Consider the following 12234-nt stretch of genomic DNA (forward strand, 5'->3'; position numbering starts at 1 on the left):
AGTGACATGGCAGTAATACAATATTCACTGTCATGGGCAGGGAAGCAGAATCTCTTTCTTCTTTTCCTAAGTATTACTCTACCCAGATAATTTTTCCTACTTTTCCTTCTATTTATATTAAGTAAGCTTACTTTAGTTCCAGGAGGCAATCCTTCTAATTGCTTAGGTTTTCTAAAAGTCCGATGATGCTGAGTCTTGTGATCCATTTTCTCTTTGCATGTCAAAAACTGCAGTCTGCACTTAGTACAACGGTATATTCCTTTTTTCTTTTAAAAATGGAAGACAATCTATAGTAAGCAGGAATCTTTTGATTAACTGAAACTCCCGTATTAACTTATCCTGAGTAATTACAACCCCATTATTAAAATTAGAAAGTCAATCCCTTAATAATCCTACAAGCCAAAATACTGTAAAACAGACCAGAAAGTGAACGTTTGTAAAGTGCTTTGAAAACGTAAAACACTTTTGAAATGTAAAGCACATTACATAAGTACTATGAAGTTGTACTACCCGGGTTATCAGTTTGAAGATATCACAAGTAAAAAATAACTACTCAAGGATCCTATACTGCTCCCCTTTGATTTAGTCAAAGTTTTGTCACAGACTTAAAAAAACCCATCTTGGGCAGCATAACGCATTGAAGTAATGAGATAATACATGCATTCTTTCACAGACATGCAATGATGTTTAGTTGTGTAGCTACTTTCACTGGTAATAGAGGTTACCCACCAAAAATGCTCACATGTCAATGCAGAGGAGATCTCTCAATAGAACAAACTGTTTATTTACATCACTCCAAAGAAAATGAGTCAAAATTTTAGAGAGCAACTTTCTCTCCTTATTAATTTATTCACTTGTAATATTTTCAAACTTAGCTATTCTCTCTATATCAATGATTATACAAACGACTAAATACTAAGATATTTTCAGAGTGGATGATACACGTTAATATTACATGTTGCTTTTTGGCCATATTTCTAGAATGTGAAGGGACAAAAAATAACTGCTTACCTGATGCTTCATATAATGATGCATGTATGGAGCTCCAATTTTTATCACTTTGAGACAAAATGGACACAGCAAATGTTTTGTGTTTTCATGAACAGTTCTAAAATGGGTTTCTACATCTGAAAAAGCTGAGGATCTATAATTGCACACCTAGAGACAGAAGCATAATTTAGCCTAATGAAACCTTAGCTTGATTTTAAAATGTTAAATCAGGGAAAAAGAGCAGCTCAATACAAAACTGAACACTCTGAAGTACCTGGCAAACATATGGCATTTCACCTGGCTTATGATTGTCCTTCATATGTTGCAAAAGAACTTGCTCAGTTTCAAAGGATAATTCACAAATTTTACAAATAGCTGAAAAAGAAAGGGACATAATCAATGCACACACCTTTGGGTTTGGAGACAGAAAATGGAGCATCATGTATAAATGGCTATGCACAGACATAAAACAGTGCATATGCAATATAAAGATATCTTAAACCTGTGGGGGCCAACCTTTTCAGCAAGTGTGTCACAAATTAGCCCCACACCTTCCCAAGTGCCACTCCAATCCCCTTTCCCTGCTGAATCAACTGCTCTGCTTTTTGCTCCCTGCCTGATCTGCTGTTTTGTTTCCTTCCCAGTGCTAATTGCCCAATTTGCTGCTTTGCTTTGAACTTACTGCCCTTTCTGCCATGATACTGCCTGTTCCTTCCCCAATCTTCCATGGGCCATGCACAATGGCTGCCCATGCCACTTGTCTTACCTAGGCCACCTCTGCCTTCAACTGCAGATTCATTTTGCTCTCAAAACTAGGAGTACTGCAATGAGGAGGTCCTGGCAAAACCCATTCAGATTTCAAACTACAAGAAATCTGGCAACAGGAATTCCCAGTCACATTGGACTGGGACAAAAGTTGATAAACTAACTGATGATCAACCTATCTCACATTGCAATTTTTTTTTCATGCAACAATGGTTTATCATGTCAGCTTTTACTCCCAGACTGCAAACTGCTAAAAAGAAAAAATAATCTAAACTGTACAAACACCGATTAAATATAAAAGCAGCCTAACTTACTAGAAGATTCGTAAGGGGTGTGTGTACTTTCAATGTGGCACTGCAGCTGGAAGGGTGTGGGAAACTGACGATAACAGTGTTGACAGGTGGTGTGGCTTTCCCAACTTTCACTGCTCTGCTTCTCAAGCTCTAAGTGATGTTTCATGTGGTTCATAAACCTATAAATGATAGGGAACAGGTGCATAAGCTATGTTTAAACAAAAGCCATACGTGGTGAAGTCAGCATGCAACATATAAAGTGAAGCCGTCAAAATGTTGTAAAAGCACTCTTAAGCTTTCCAAAATTATAAGAAATACGAGTACTCGTTACAATTCATTTGAAGTGTCACAATTTTCATAAACTGACGATGAACTGAATGAGATATCCTGAATATTAAGTAAAACATCCTACATATTAGGCAAGCTACAGTATTGTTATTTAAAATTTTTTTATAGCTTTGCCACTGATATAATCGCCATTTAATATGGAGCAGCAGGAAGAAAAAAATAATGAACAAGTCAACCTGCCCCCTTCCTCAAAACTCACTGCCCTTGAGTTCTGTAGAACTAAATCTATGCAAAGCTTCGGTCGCTGATTCAATTCGGTGGAGATTTGTGGCTGAATCTCCGAATCCAAATTGAATTAGGAGACCCTTTAATCTCTCTGAATTGAATCGGAACCCTCCGAGTTCATTCGGAAAGAATCGGGACACAGACACAGCTTTAAATGTTTTTTCTACATACTTCTAGGTACCAGGCAGCTCATGAATGCTGCAATGCTGGGGCAGATGGAATGTCCCACACGAGTGCCGGGGGATCCCCAGTGTGCTCTGCAGCAGACCTGGATCTAGGCCAGAAGCGCTTCCAATCCACTTCCAGTCTGCTGGGGAGTGCCCTGGAGGGCCACCCCGCACCCTTCCAGCTTGACAACTGGTGCCTCCTAGGTCTGGCAGGGCACCCAGCATCCCCCCACACCTGATTACTGAGCCAGAGAGGTGTGCCCCCGCCACGCACTTGGTGGCAAACCCAGAAGTGAACTGGAAGTACTTCCAGGTTTGCCACCAAGCACATGGAGGCCTCTCCCACCCATGCTCCTATGGGTTGCTCCATCTGCCCCACCATCGCAGCATTCACAGGTGGCACCTGGTACCTTGAGGCACACAGAAAAAACATGTAAAGCTGTGTCTATGGCCGAATCGCTGATTCTCCGAATCAGCACTGAATCTTCCGATTCGCATTCGGCCGAATTGAAATTGGGACAGTGACCTGAATCAACGAATCGAATCACTGTCCCTGATTCGGACCAAATCAGAATCCGAATCAAATACAGCCCATTTTGCACACCCCTGTGTAGAACTGCAGCTTCACAAGAAGCCTGAAGCTATCAAGCGTCAAAACTGGATCAGCAGTGAGGGTATTGGTAGCTGAATCCAGAAACCTCCTCCATCAACTCTGGAAATTCTAGAAGTTTTCGTGGTACAACATATCTTCAGGATAGATGATAATTTTTGAAGCTTTCAAAAGAAAGAATGTCACTACTCCAAAAGCTTTAGTGCTGTTATGAGATTGCCAATGATGTATGTACAATGAACATCCTAATAAAAAGGTCTGAAGGAGCTAGCCTAAAGATCAATATAGAAGGCATCTGATCTATAAGAAGGCTAAGCCACTTGGTATTTCCCTTGATGATAATTCTAAGATATGCTTGATGCTTTCCACACTTTCAAGAAAAGAACCCTTGCTACACATAGCCTATAACTTAAGTTTTAGAATCTAAGAGAAAGAGGAACCCCCTCATAAAAAACAGGAAGTTCATAGACAAGTCAATTCCTTTCCTTATGAGCAACATGGCAGAAATGGGTTTTTAAGAGAAACTTAAATGTGGAAAAAGTAAGTACTAATGCATAAATGCACTGGTCCACAAGAGCACAACCTAGGAGTCATCAATTTCACTATGAAGCCATGGCACATTCTTGGAGTTTTAACATGAGCCGAGAGGAGAGCAAAAGTGCTTAATCAAAGCCCACAATCCATCAATCAAAATGGTAACCATCACCTAATATAATCATCACTCCCAGTTCTCCTCCACTTCTAAACCTCTGAAGTACAGGGGAGAAGGAGGAGGTGGCAGAAGTGGCAACAGGGGTGTGTATTATTGATCATATCTACATTTCAATCATTCTCTCTCAAAGGTATCCACAGGTCCTGAAGGTAGGAGACCTACTCTAGCAAGTCAGGCTGTGTAGTCACGCTAGTCATAGCTAGTAGTAAAGGTTACAGACTGGTAAATAATGACAAGGATAAGTCAGTTCTTGGAGGTATTGCAAAGGTGATGGTGGTTGGCCAGCTGAATATGAGCTCCAAATCTGAAGGCAGCTAAAACTACTTACAGTAATATGTACTGTACAAGTATGTACAAACAGGGAAATATTCAGGGGAAAATAAGGAGTTGGTATTATTACTGTATATTAACTTCAGAAGACCATTACTGGAATACTGTATCTAGCACATGTGGATAAAATGGAAAGGATTCAGAAAGAGGCAAAAAAAAGGGTATACAAGAAGATTTGGTTTCAGTTAAAAGTTAAAGCAGCTCAGCCTTTTCACTTTATACTAGCAAAGGCTGAAAGACAACTTACAGTCCAGAAAGACCTATATCATGAAAAGATTCCTGAAAAGTAGAGGGTTATTTAATTAGCAAACAGACACATAACAAGATTCAATGGCTGAAAGTTTAAGCTAGACAAACAGACAAAAATTAAGTGCATTTTTTCCCCATTAGCTTGCTTTGGAAGAGACATTCCCATGGCACCAATGGTAATCCACAGTAGAAAACAATTCCAAAAAAGTTAACAGGAATCCATCCAACAGATTGTATAAGAACATCCTGGACAGTGGGGGGGGGAAAAAAAAGAAACCTTGATGTTGGCTCAGCATCTAAGGCGGGGTGGGCAAAATATGTCCCACGGGCCACCAGGCCATTCTATCTGGCCTGCAAGGCCCCTAAAAAATTAATTATCATCTGCCTGTAGCTGCCTGTCAAAGACGACAAGGCACCAGTGGAAGCAGGACCCAGGGGGAGCTGGTGGCAGGACTCTGCAACTGCAGCAGTAAGGCCCACCCAGCCCTGCCCCACCCCAAACCCTCCCCAACCAACCGGAAGCCTCCACCTAAGCAGACTTCCAACCTTGCAACCCTGGGGCTGTTTGCCCCCCTCCCTCCATCCATCCAGATGTGCAACTCAGCTAAAAATTCAGAGGGGAGGGGAGGATGCAAGAGACTGCTCCAGTCCTTGGGGCCAGGCCGTGCCGGCTCCCACTGCCCTGCAGCCCTGGTGATGCAGCTGGGAACCACGTGGTGCTGGAGTGGCTGGTGAGTGGGCAGAGGGTGGGGAGAAGCAGCATCAGCAGGCAGGAAAGCAGGGATGTGGTGGTGGAAGCACCAGCGAGTGGGTGGACAAGCATGAGCGCAGTGACAGCTAGGCAGGAGCATGGGGCCCACGCAAATGCCCTGGTGCCAGGGCAGGGCAGCAGGAGTGTGGGGCCTGGGCTGGCAAAGCCCAGCAGGGAGCCAGGCTGAGCTGTGTCATCAGGGAGAGGGGGGAGGCTGGCCCAGCTCCATAGAGCCACTGCCAGCCTGGGCCCCTGCCAGCCAGGCCTGGCCCCAAGGCACCAGCATGCTCCCACCCAGCTGTCTCTGTGCTCACACCCGCCCACCAGCCACCACTATTTCCTCACCTGCTGCCACCGCTTCTCCCCACCTCTACCCCTTGACAGCCATTCTGGCACTGCATGTTTCTTAAGATGCATCACCGGGACCACAGGAGCCAACACATCAAGAGCTGACCTGGCCCACCCTGGACCCTGCGATTCTTGGCTGGCTCTGTGCAGTGCCGGCCAGGCTAGGCCAGCTCCTGCTGCATTCTGTGCTCTCAGCCGTGCTGGGAACAACAAGTCAGGGGGAAACGGGGAAGTTGCAGCAGCAGGCAGGAAGATTCGGAAGCAACAGGAGAAGGGCAACAGTGGTAAACAGGAGGAGAAAGTGGTGGCAGGTAGGTGGGAGTACGGGGCCTGTGCCAGTGCCTCAGGGCCAGGAGTGCAGAGTCCAGGCTGGCAGGAGCACTGGCAGGGGCTCCAGGCAATGAGGGAGGGAGGAGAGAGCAAGAGAAAGTGCACACGAGAGAGAGAGAGAGAGAGTGTGAGTGAGTGAGTGAGTGAGTGAGTGAGTGTGTGTGTGTGTGTGTGTAGAGTTCCACACCCACACACATACCCCCCTCACACTGCCATACATGCACAACCCAGACCCCCGATATACCTCAGCCATCCTCCCACTCCACACAAGCCACAACCCTCCCCAGCCACACAGTCTCCCCACAAATCCCATCCCCACCCACACCACCACACCTATCCAACTGCCCCACAAACACACCATGTACCCACAGCACCCCACAAACCTATGCCCACCCACCCATACCCTCTACCACATAAGAGTAAGACTTTATTTTAGGCTCTTATACTGGCTGGTGCAAACAAAGTCAAAAACATTTTTGTAAGTTTAAAGTGCACCAGTCAATTCTGGCTAGAAGTAAAACTCCAAGATATGCATGTTTTGAAAACACAATCTGTTCACTAAAAAATCTAAAATATGTTATTATCAATTAAGTTCATTAGTAAAATCAAGAATTTTGTTTAATAATCTTTTACATAAAAATATTCTTATGTTTTAGGACCATTTCCTATGGAGTATTCTCAAGAGGATATCAAAAAAGAGAAGCTCTTATTGTACAGTAAAAGCCATTATGCCTACAAAAAGAAAACTTTTTTCAATCCACATCAAATACTGTTTATAGTTTTTACGATAAATTGAAAGGAAGGAAATGCCACAGCGAACAGCAACTATAAAACCATGAGAGTAAATCCTTTGAAGGTCTGACAGCATACAATATTTTCCAGCTGCTTAAAAGACAAATTACTAGTGCTTTTACTTGTGACTTAGGTTTTAAGTGTATGTAATAGTGATTTTAATGCCTGCAATTACAAGAACCTTTTGTTTTATTTTAATGATATGGGTTTAATATTAGCAAAAATCTGTTCATTTTAACTTGCAGACTGTGCCCTTTGAAAGCATAGTCCGTCTTTCAGCTTTACATTCTGCTACTTCAGCTTCCTTATGAGAAAGAACTATGACCTTAACTGCCAAAGCAACTGTGATACAAAATGGCCTGCCTATTAAAACAGCTTACCAATGTTTTTTGCTGTATTTGAAAGTGAAGTTATTTAATCAAAAGAAGAGTTCTTACATAGGGTAAACCACCAACTATTATTCACTGAGGATCCCTAGAGGGATTTATAGTGAAATCTACTGATAATGTCATCAATCTGGGTGGCACACTGTAAGGAGGTAGTAATGTCCTGCTCTTTTCATTCCCATAGCACCATAACTATCTTATTACAATTTACTATAGTTTACCTTTTTAACCATTTTAATCTGTACAAAATTTAACTCCCAACATTCACATGAAGTAGAAAAACATCTGATCTTACTTAAGACTGTATTATTTTTATATTAGTTCTCCACAGGAGAAACAATTCTGACATCACAATTTAAACATATATTCAGTGACTAAATTACAGAAGTGAATGAGTAGACAGATATACCTTATGTTATTTTTAAGAACTTTCAGACAGCTGAAGCACTTAAAAGTTGTATGAGTCTTCTGTTCCTGTTGTACCTGCTGGACATCGCCTTCATGTTTTCCATAATAAAAGTCATTAACTAACATAATCAATTTTCCTTTCTCAGATTCAGGAGTATTACTTGGTGAACATTCCGTTTTGGTCATTCCCGGAAAGAAATTATTTATCATATCTGGACAGCAATACTGAAAGAGACACAAGTCTGAATTACCAAATTGTACTAAACCACTAGTTTTTTAAGAATTATCAAAATAAAACAATAAAGACGACATCTGCATTTCCATTTCATTTAAATTTGGAATGTGTTATGCCTTTGCTCCTGAACAGATATATAATCTAAATGGTATGAAGGCAGTTAACGATTGGAAAGGTTACCTAGAGAAGTTGTGGAATCCCCGTTCCTGGAAATTTTCAAGAGCAGGTTAGAGAGACACTTGACTGGGATGATTTAGTCATAGAAGAACATGCCCTGAGCAGGGGGCTGAACTAGATGACCTCCTGAGGCTCCTTTCCAACCCTACTTGCCTATAATCCCACTTTTGCATTGAAAGTTTGTAAGTACATACGGGTGAGATTTAGATTAGAAAAGGCTTGACAATTTAAATCTGGTATTTTTTTTCTCTTAAGAGAAGCATAGATCACAAGGCAGAATTAATATCTTCTCTTACACAATGGCTAAAACCTTTTGAAATAAACACTACAACTTCACTTTCTCAATCTCCATTTTTTTCAGTAAGGAGCTACTTGCCTTCCCAAAGTAATAATTTAAATTAAATAAAACATCTGCCTTGCAAACAACATAGTTAGCTATAAAGCATGAATTTACTGTGAACTATGGAAAAAGTTGTAAGCATTTTTTATTTTTGGTTTATTTTATATTTCATATACGTTTTTTGGTTTATTTTATATTAAAGAAAGACATTCTGGCAAAGGAATTGGTTGAACTGATCAGAAAGGATCAACAGTACCAACACCAGAAGTTTCTTCCAAATTCTGCTGTTGAATACAGAAATGGGAAGCCACAGCTTCAGTTTCCCTATCTAAAAATGGAGACATTTACATATCAATCAACTGTATTATAAAACTTAATATTTAGAAAGTATCAAATTCTTTGGAGAAAAGGTACTATACAAGTCTTCAACAGTGAATAAAACCAGAATGTTACAGAGGAAAGGTGTTCCTTTTTGCTAGATACAGTGCCTACTTGTACAGTACTAATTTCTCTGACCTTGGCTGGCAATAGTCTTATTTTCTGTTCAAGAAAAAAAATGGCAGATTCAATATATTTATCCTAGCTAGAGTTACTGAAGATGTGTATTCATTCTTAAGAAAAAAAATCTGATTAGTTATAACCACACAAATCCTCTTTTTTATAATGAATTTTAGCACTGAAACCACCAAATAAATATAACTTCTGTAGGACCGAAGTTGAGGCACAGATCAAAGTCAAACAGCTGTACTTGATTATCTATATATTAAATATATCATTTTTGATTATGCTTTAGATTTTTGGCTGGGGAAGAAGAGGAACAGAACAAATTGCTCCATTTTGCAAGCTGCATCTATTTGCTTAAACTGTTTCAAGCCCCTGAAAACACCATATCTTCGACTGTAGACATACAGGGCTCAGTTCTAGAACAGTCCATATTATTTCCATGTGAGAGCTGAGGATTATCTAATGCCATAATAAGAGATATAAGGCTGTCATAGAAATGGGATACATGTAACTACAAGATTTTAATACAAGATGAAACATGCACTTTTGAAAAAGATCAGAAACAATGGGGAAAAAGTGAAAATTTCTCTTAATTTGCTCCTTTTTCTATTTTCCCCTCTTCCTTGGGATTGGAAAACATTTTGCAACTCGGAGGTCTGGGCCCTTGGTTAAAATATTCAAAAGATAATCTATCAACTTCTTAAATAAAATATGATGTCCCCTTTCATAACTTTATTTAGTTTCACAAAAGTTTGTAATTACTTTTCAACAACTCAAAAATCTTTTACCTTCATGTGGTTTTTTAAAGGATCCATAAGATTAAAATGAATATTGCACTGTGGACAAGCTCGCGGAAATGGTGCTCCATTTTTAACACTGCTTGATGTAGTGTTAGCATCTGTAAAATGCAAAGAAAATTTTATAAATCCATATTCACCATCACAAAATTGATTATAATGAAAATATATGATCCCACAAAACATATAGTTTAAAATAAACTATATTTTAGCTGATGTGGCAGGGGTCGCAATCAATAAGGACCGAATTCCAACTTCCGTTATAATTACACTTCCTTTTTCAAATCCCATTTGGGTTGAATCTGTTTGGTCAAAGTACATAGGTGAACAACTTGCACAAAATCTTAGGATAAGTCCAAAATCCTACGTAAGAGTGTGTGATCAATGATCTGTTTATTAAAGCCCTAAGAAAAGTCTTTGTCTTCTTTCTGTACCTCATACAACAGCATTTAGGAATTTTTTTTTTTAATTCTGAAAGCATCAATTCTCAGAAGAACATATACAAAAAGTTTTTCTATTTTACAGCACTTGGCACCCTACATCCCACAGAAGTGTGGCTTCAGTGGCAGCCAGCCTCCCCATGCTGCTAGAGAGCCAAGCAGCAGTGGCAGCTGGGTTCTAGCACCTGCCCACATGTCTGACCCAAACTGGCCCTCAGCCTAAAAGGTTGTCAACCACTGTTGTATCAGGATCTGAACACCATTCCACCTGATAATTTCAGAAAGGACTTTTACTGTCTGGTTCTCAACTAGGAGAATAGGCCTGTTCAGTTGCATCATTTCCACTGAGCGAAGGTGTCTAGGGGCCTTCTAAAGAGTAAGGCAGTGTCTCATATACCAGTAATGAGCAAGTAGCATTTCTCTTACGGATGTATTAGTTAACAGATAGCAAACAAACTTTATTTAAGCTTTATGATAGCTTATCTTTTGTGATTACTACTTACAACTGGGATCCCAGTTCTCTTGGAGCCACCAAAAATCAGAACCAGGAACTTAATGGAGAAAAAAAAAATCTCTCGTGTATAAGCAGTGCATGGAGGACTCCATGCTGGGTTATCAATTTAGACGTTAGGAAATAAGTAAGGGAGAAGTTTTACATATGGATTATTTGGCATTAAATTGTAGCCTGCCAGACTATAAACAAAAATCAAAAACAGTCAGTATAAATACATCCAACATATAAGTGAATGAGTAAGCATACATTAGTAACCACTTGACAGCCAAGTGGACTATCGGATCATTTCCCCCTCGCCCCAATTCGGTCCATGAAGTGACATGGATTTAATGGATTCTCCCTTGAGGACAGCAGTACTTATAAGATTCATAACAGGCAGAAAGTCCTTTTCAGTGGATGATCATTGCAAAAGAACATACCTTAACAAGGCTGCAAATTTTTTCTGTTAGTTTTTATAAAGCATTTTAACAAATTACAGTTAGGGACAAGCCAAGTAAGGAAATTAAGTCTGTAGCAAGACCTGTTGTTCTGTGGTGCCACAGTGCTAGATTATGAATTTTCTACATTCATACTGAATTACTTCAAGAAACTGTCATAAAACCAGATTTTAACTGAACAGCATAATTATTCTTTACCTACTTGTTTTAATAAAAATAAATCTGAAAAATCTTTCTGTACATTTTAAGCTGCAACTTAATTTTGTTTGCCAAGGATCCAATGTGGCCTGGAAGAAATTTTCTTGCTGTAACATTCAGAATTACTGGAACCACCTCTTTCTAGTTGGGGTGAAAAAAAGGCTGTGGACAAGAGTTGCAAATAAGGGGATCATGTAATCACACACAACAGCTCAAAAAGCTACAAGTAGTATGAAAACAGCTCTTGAAAAGTTCAGCATCCATTTTTACTTTCTTTGGCCAGGAGACTGAGGTGGAAAAATAGCACATCAAGTTCAGGAATCTGTAACCCAAGTGAAATCTAGTTGCTTGGGAAACATCTAGTTATGCACCTATTCTATAATTCTATTTAAAACAGCTAGAATAAGTTACCTCTTTGGGGAAAAGTAGGCTTTTTAAAAATAAACCAACACCACTACTATTAAAAACAGAAAAAGGTAAAAAGTAGGGTTTTTTTTAATATCCTGTCCAAATGTCAAATTCTGCAGCTAAGGAGTTCCTGAAATCTTATCAGTCAGTTCCTTTCTATAAACAGTCTATGTTAATGTGATGAATTAAGGGGTATTCAACATTAAACAGTCACATCCTCACAACTACTGAACCTTTTCTCTTGGCTTGTTTTTATAGAGAGAGTTAAAACAAGCTAAATCTGAAGACAACACATACCATAATTTATATAAATTTGTAAGATCTCCATTTGCATTATATATAAATATTAGAAAAAAATGTTAACATGAAAAGAGATTTTTTTGAGGAATAAGCACAAGGGTCAGGCAGTGTTACTGAGCTACACAACCTTAATTTCTGAGTGTTGACTGTTTAGCTTTAACATTGCATTAGTACTAGCTT

General features: G+C 39.8%; 1 protein-coding gene across 8 annotated transcripts in view; it reads right to left on the reverse strand.

Moving 5' to 3' along the window:
- ZNF280D (zinc finger protein 280D) overlaps positions 1-12234 on the reverse strand; it is an 84557-nt gene that overhangs the window by 33531 nt on the left and 38792 nt on the right. For all 8 annotated transcript variants that reach the window (XM_090029944.1, XM_090029939.1, XM_090029942.1 and 5 more), the window contains 6 exons: positions 9749-9858; positions 7706-7929; positions 2070-2227; positions 1265-1365; positions 1012-1158; positions 132-266 (listed from right to left, as the gene is read on the reverse strand). In XM_090029944.1, the coding sequence (XP_089886070.1) occupies positions 132-266; positions 1012-1158; positions 1265-1365; positions 2070-2227; positions 7706-7929; positions 9749-9858 (875 nt within the window). The remainder of the gene's footprint in view (positions 1-131; positions 267-1011; positions 1159-1264; positions 1366-2069; positions 2228-7705; positions 7930-9748; positions 9859-12234) is intronic.

The sequence above is a fragment of the Crocodylus siamensis genome, chromosome 15, assembly GCF_052110815.1.
Source record: "Crocodylus siamensis isolate JL-2025a chromosome 15, ASM5211081v1, whole genome shotgun sequence".
Lineage (NCBI taxonomy): Eukaryota > Metazoa > Chordata > Crocodylia > Crocodylidae > Crocodylus > Crocodylus siamensis.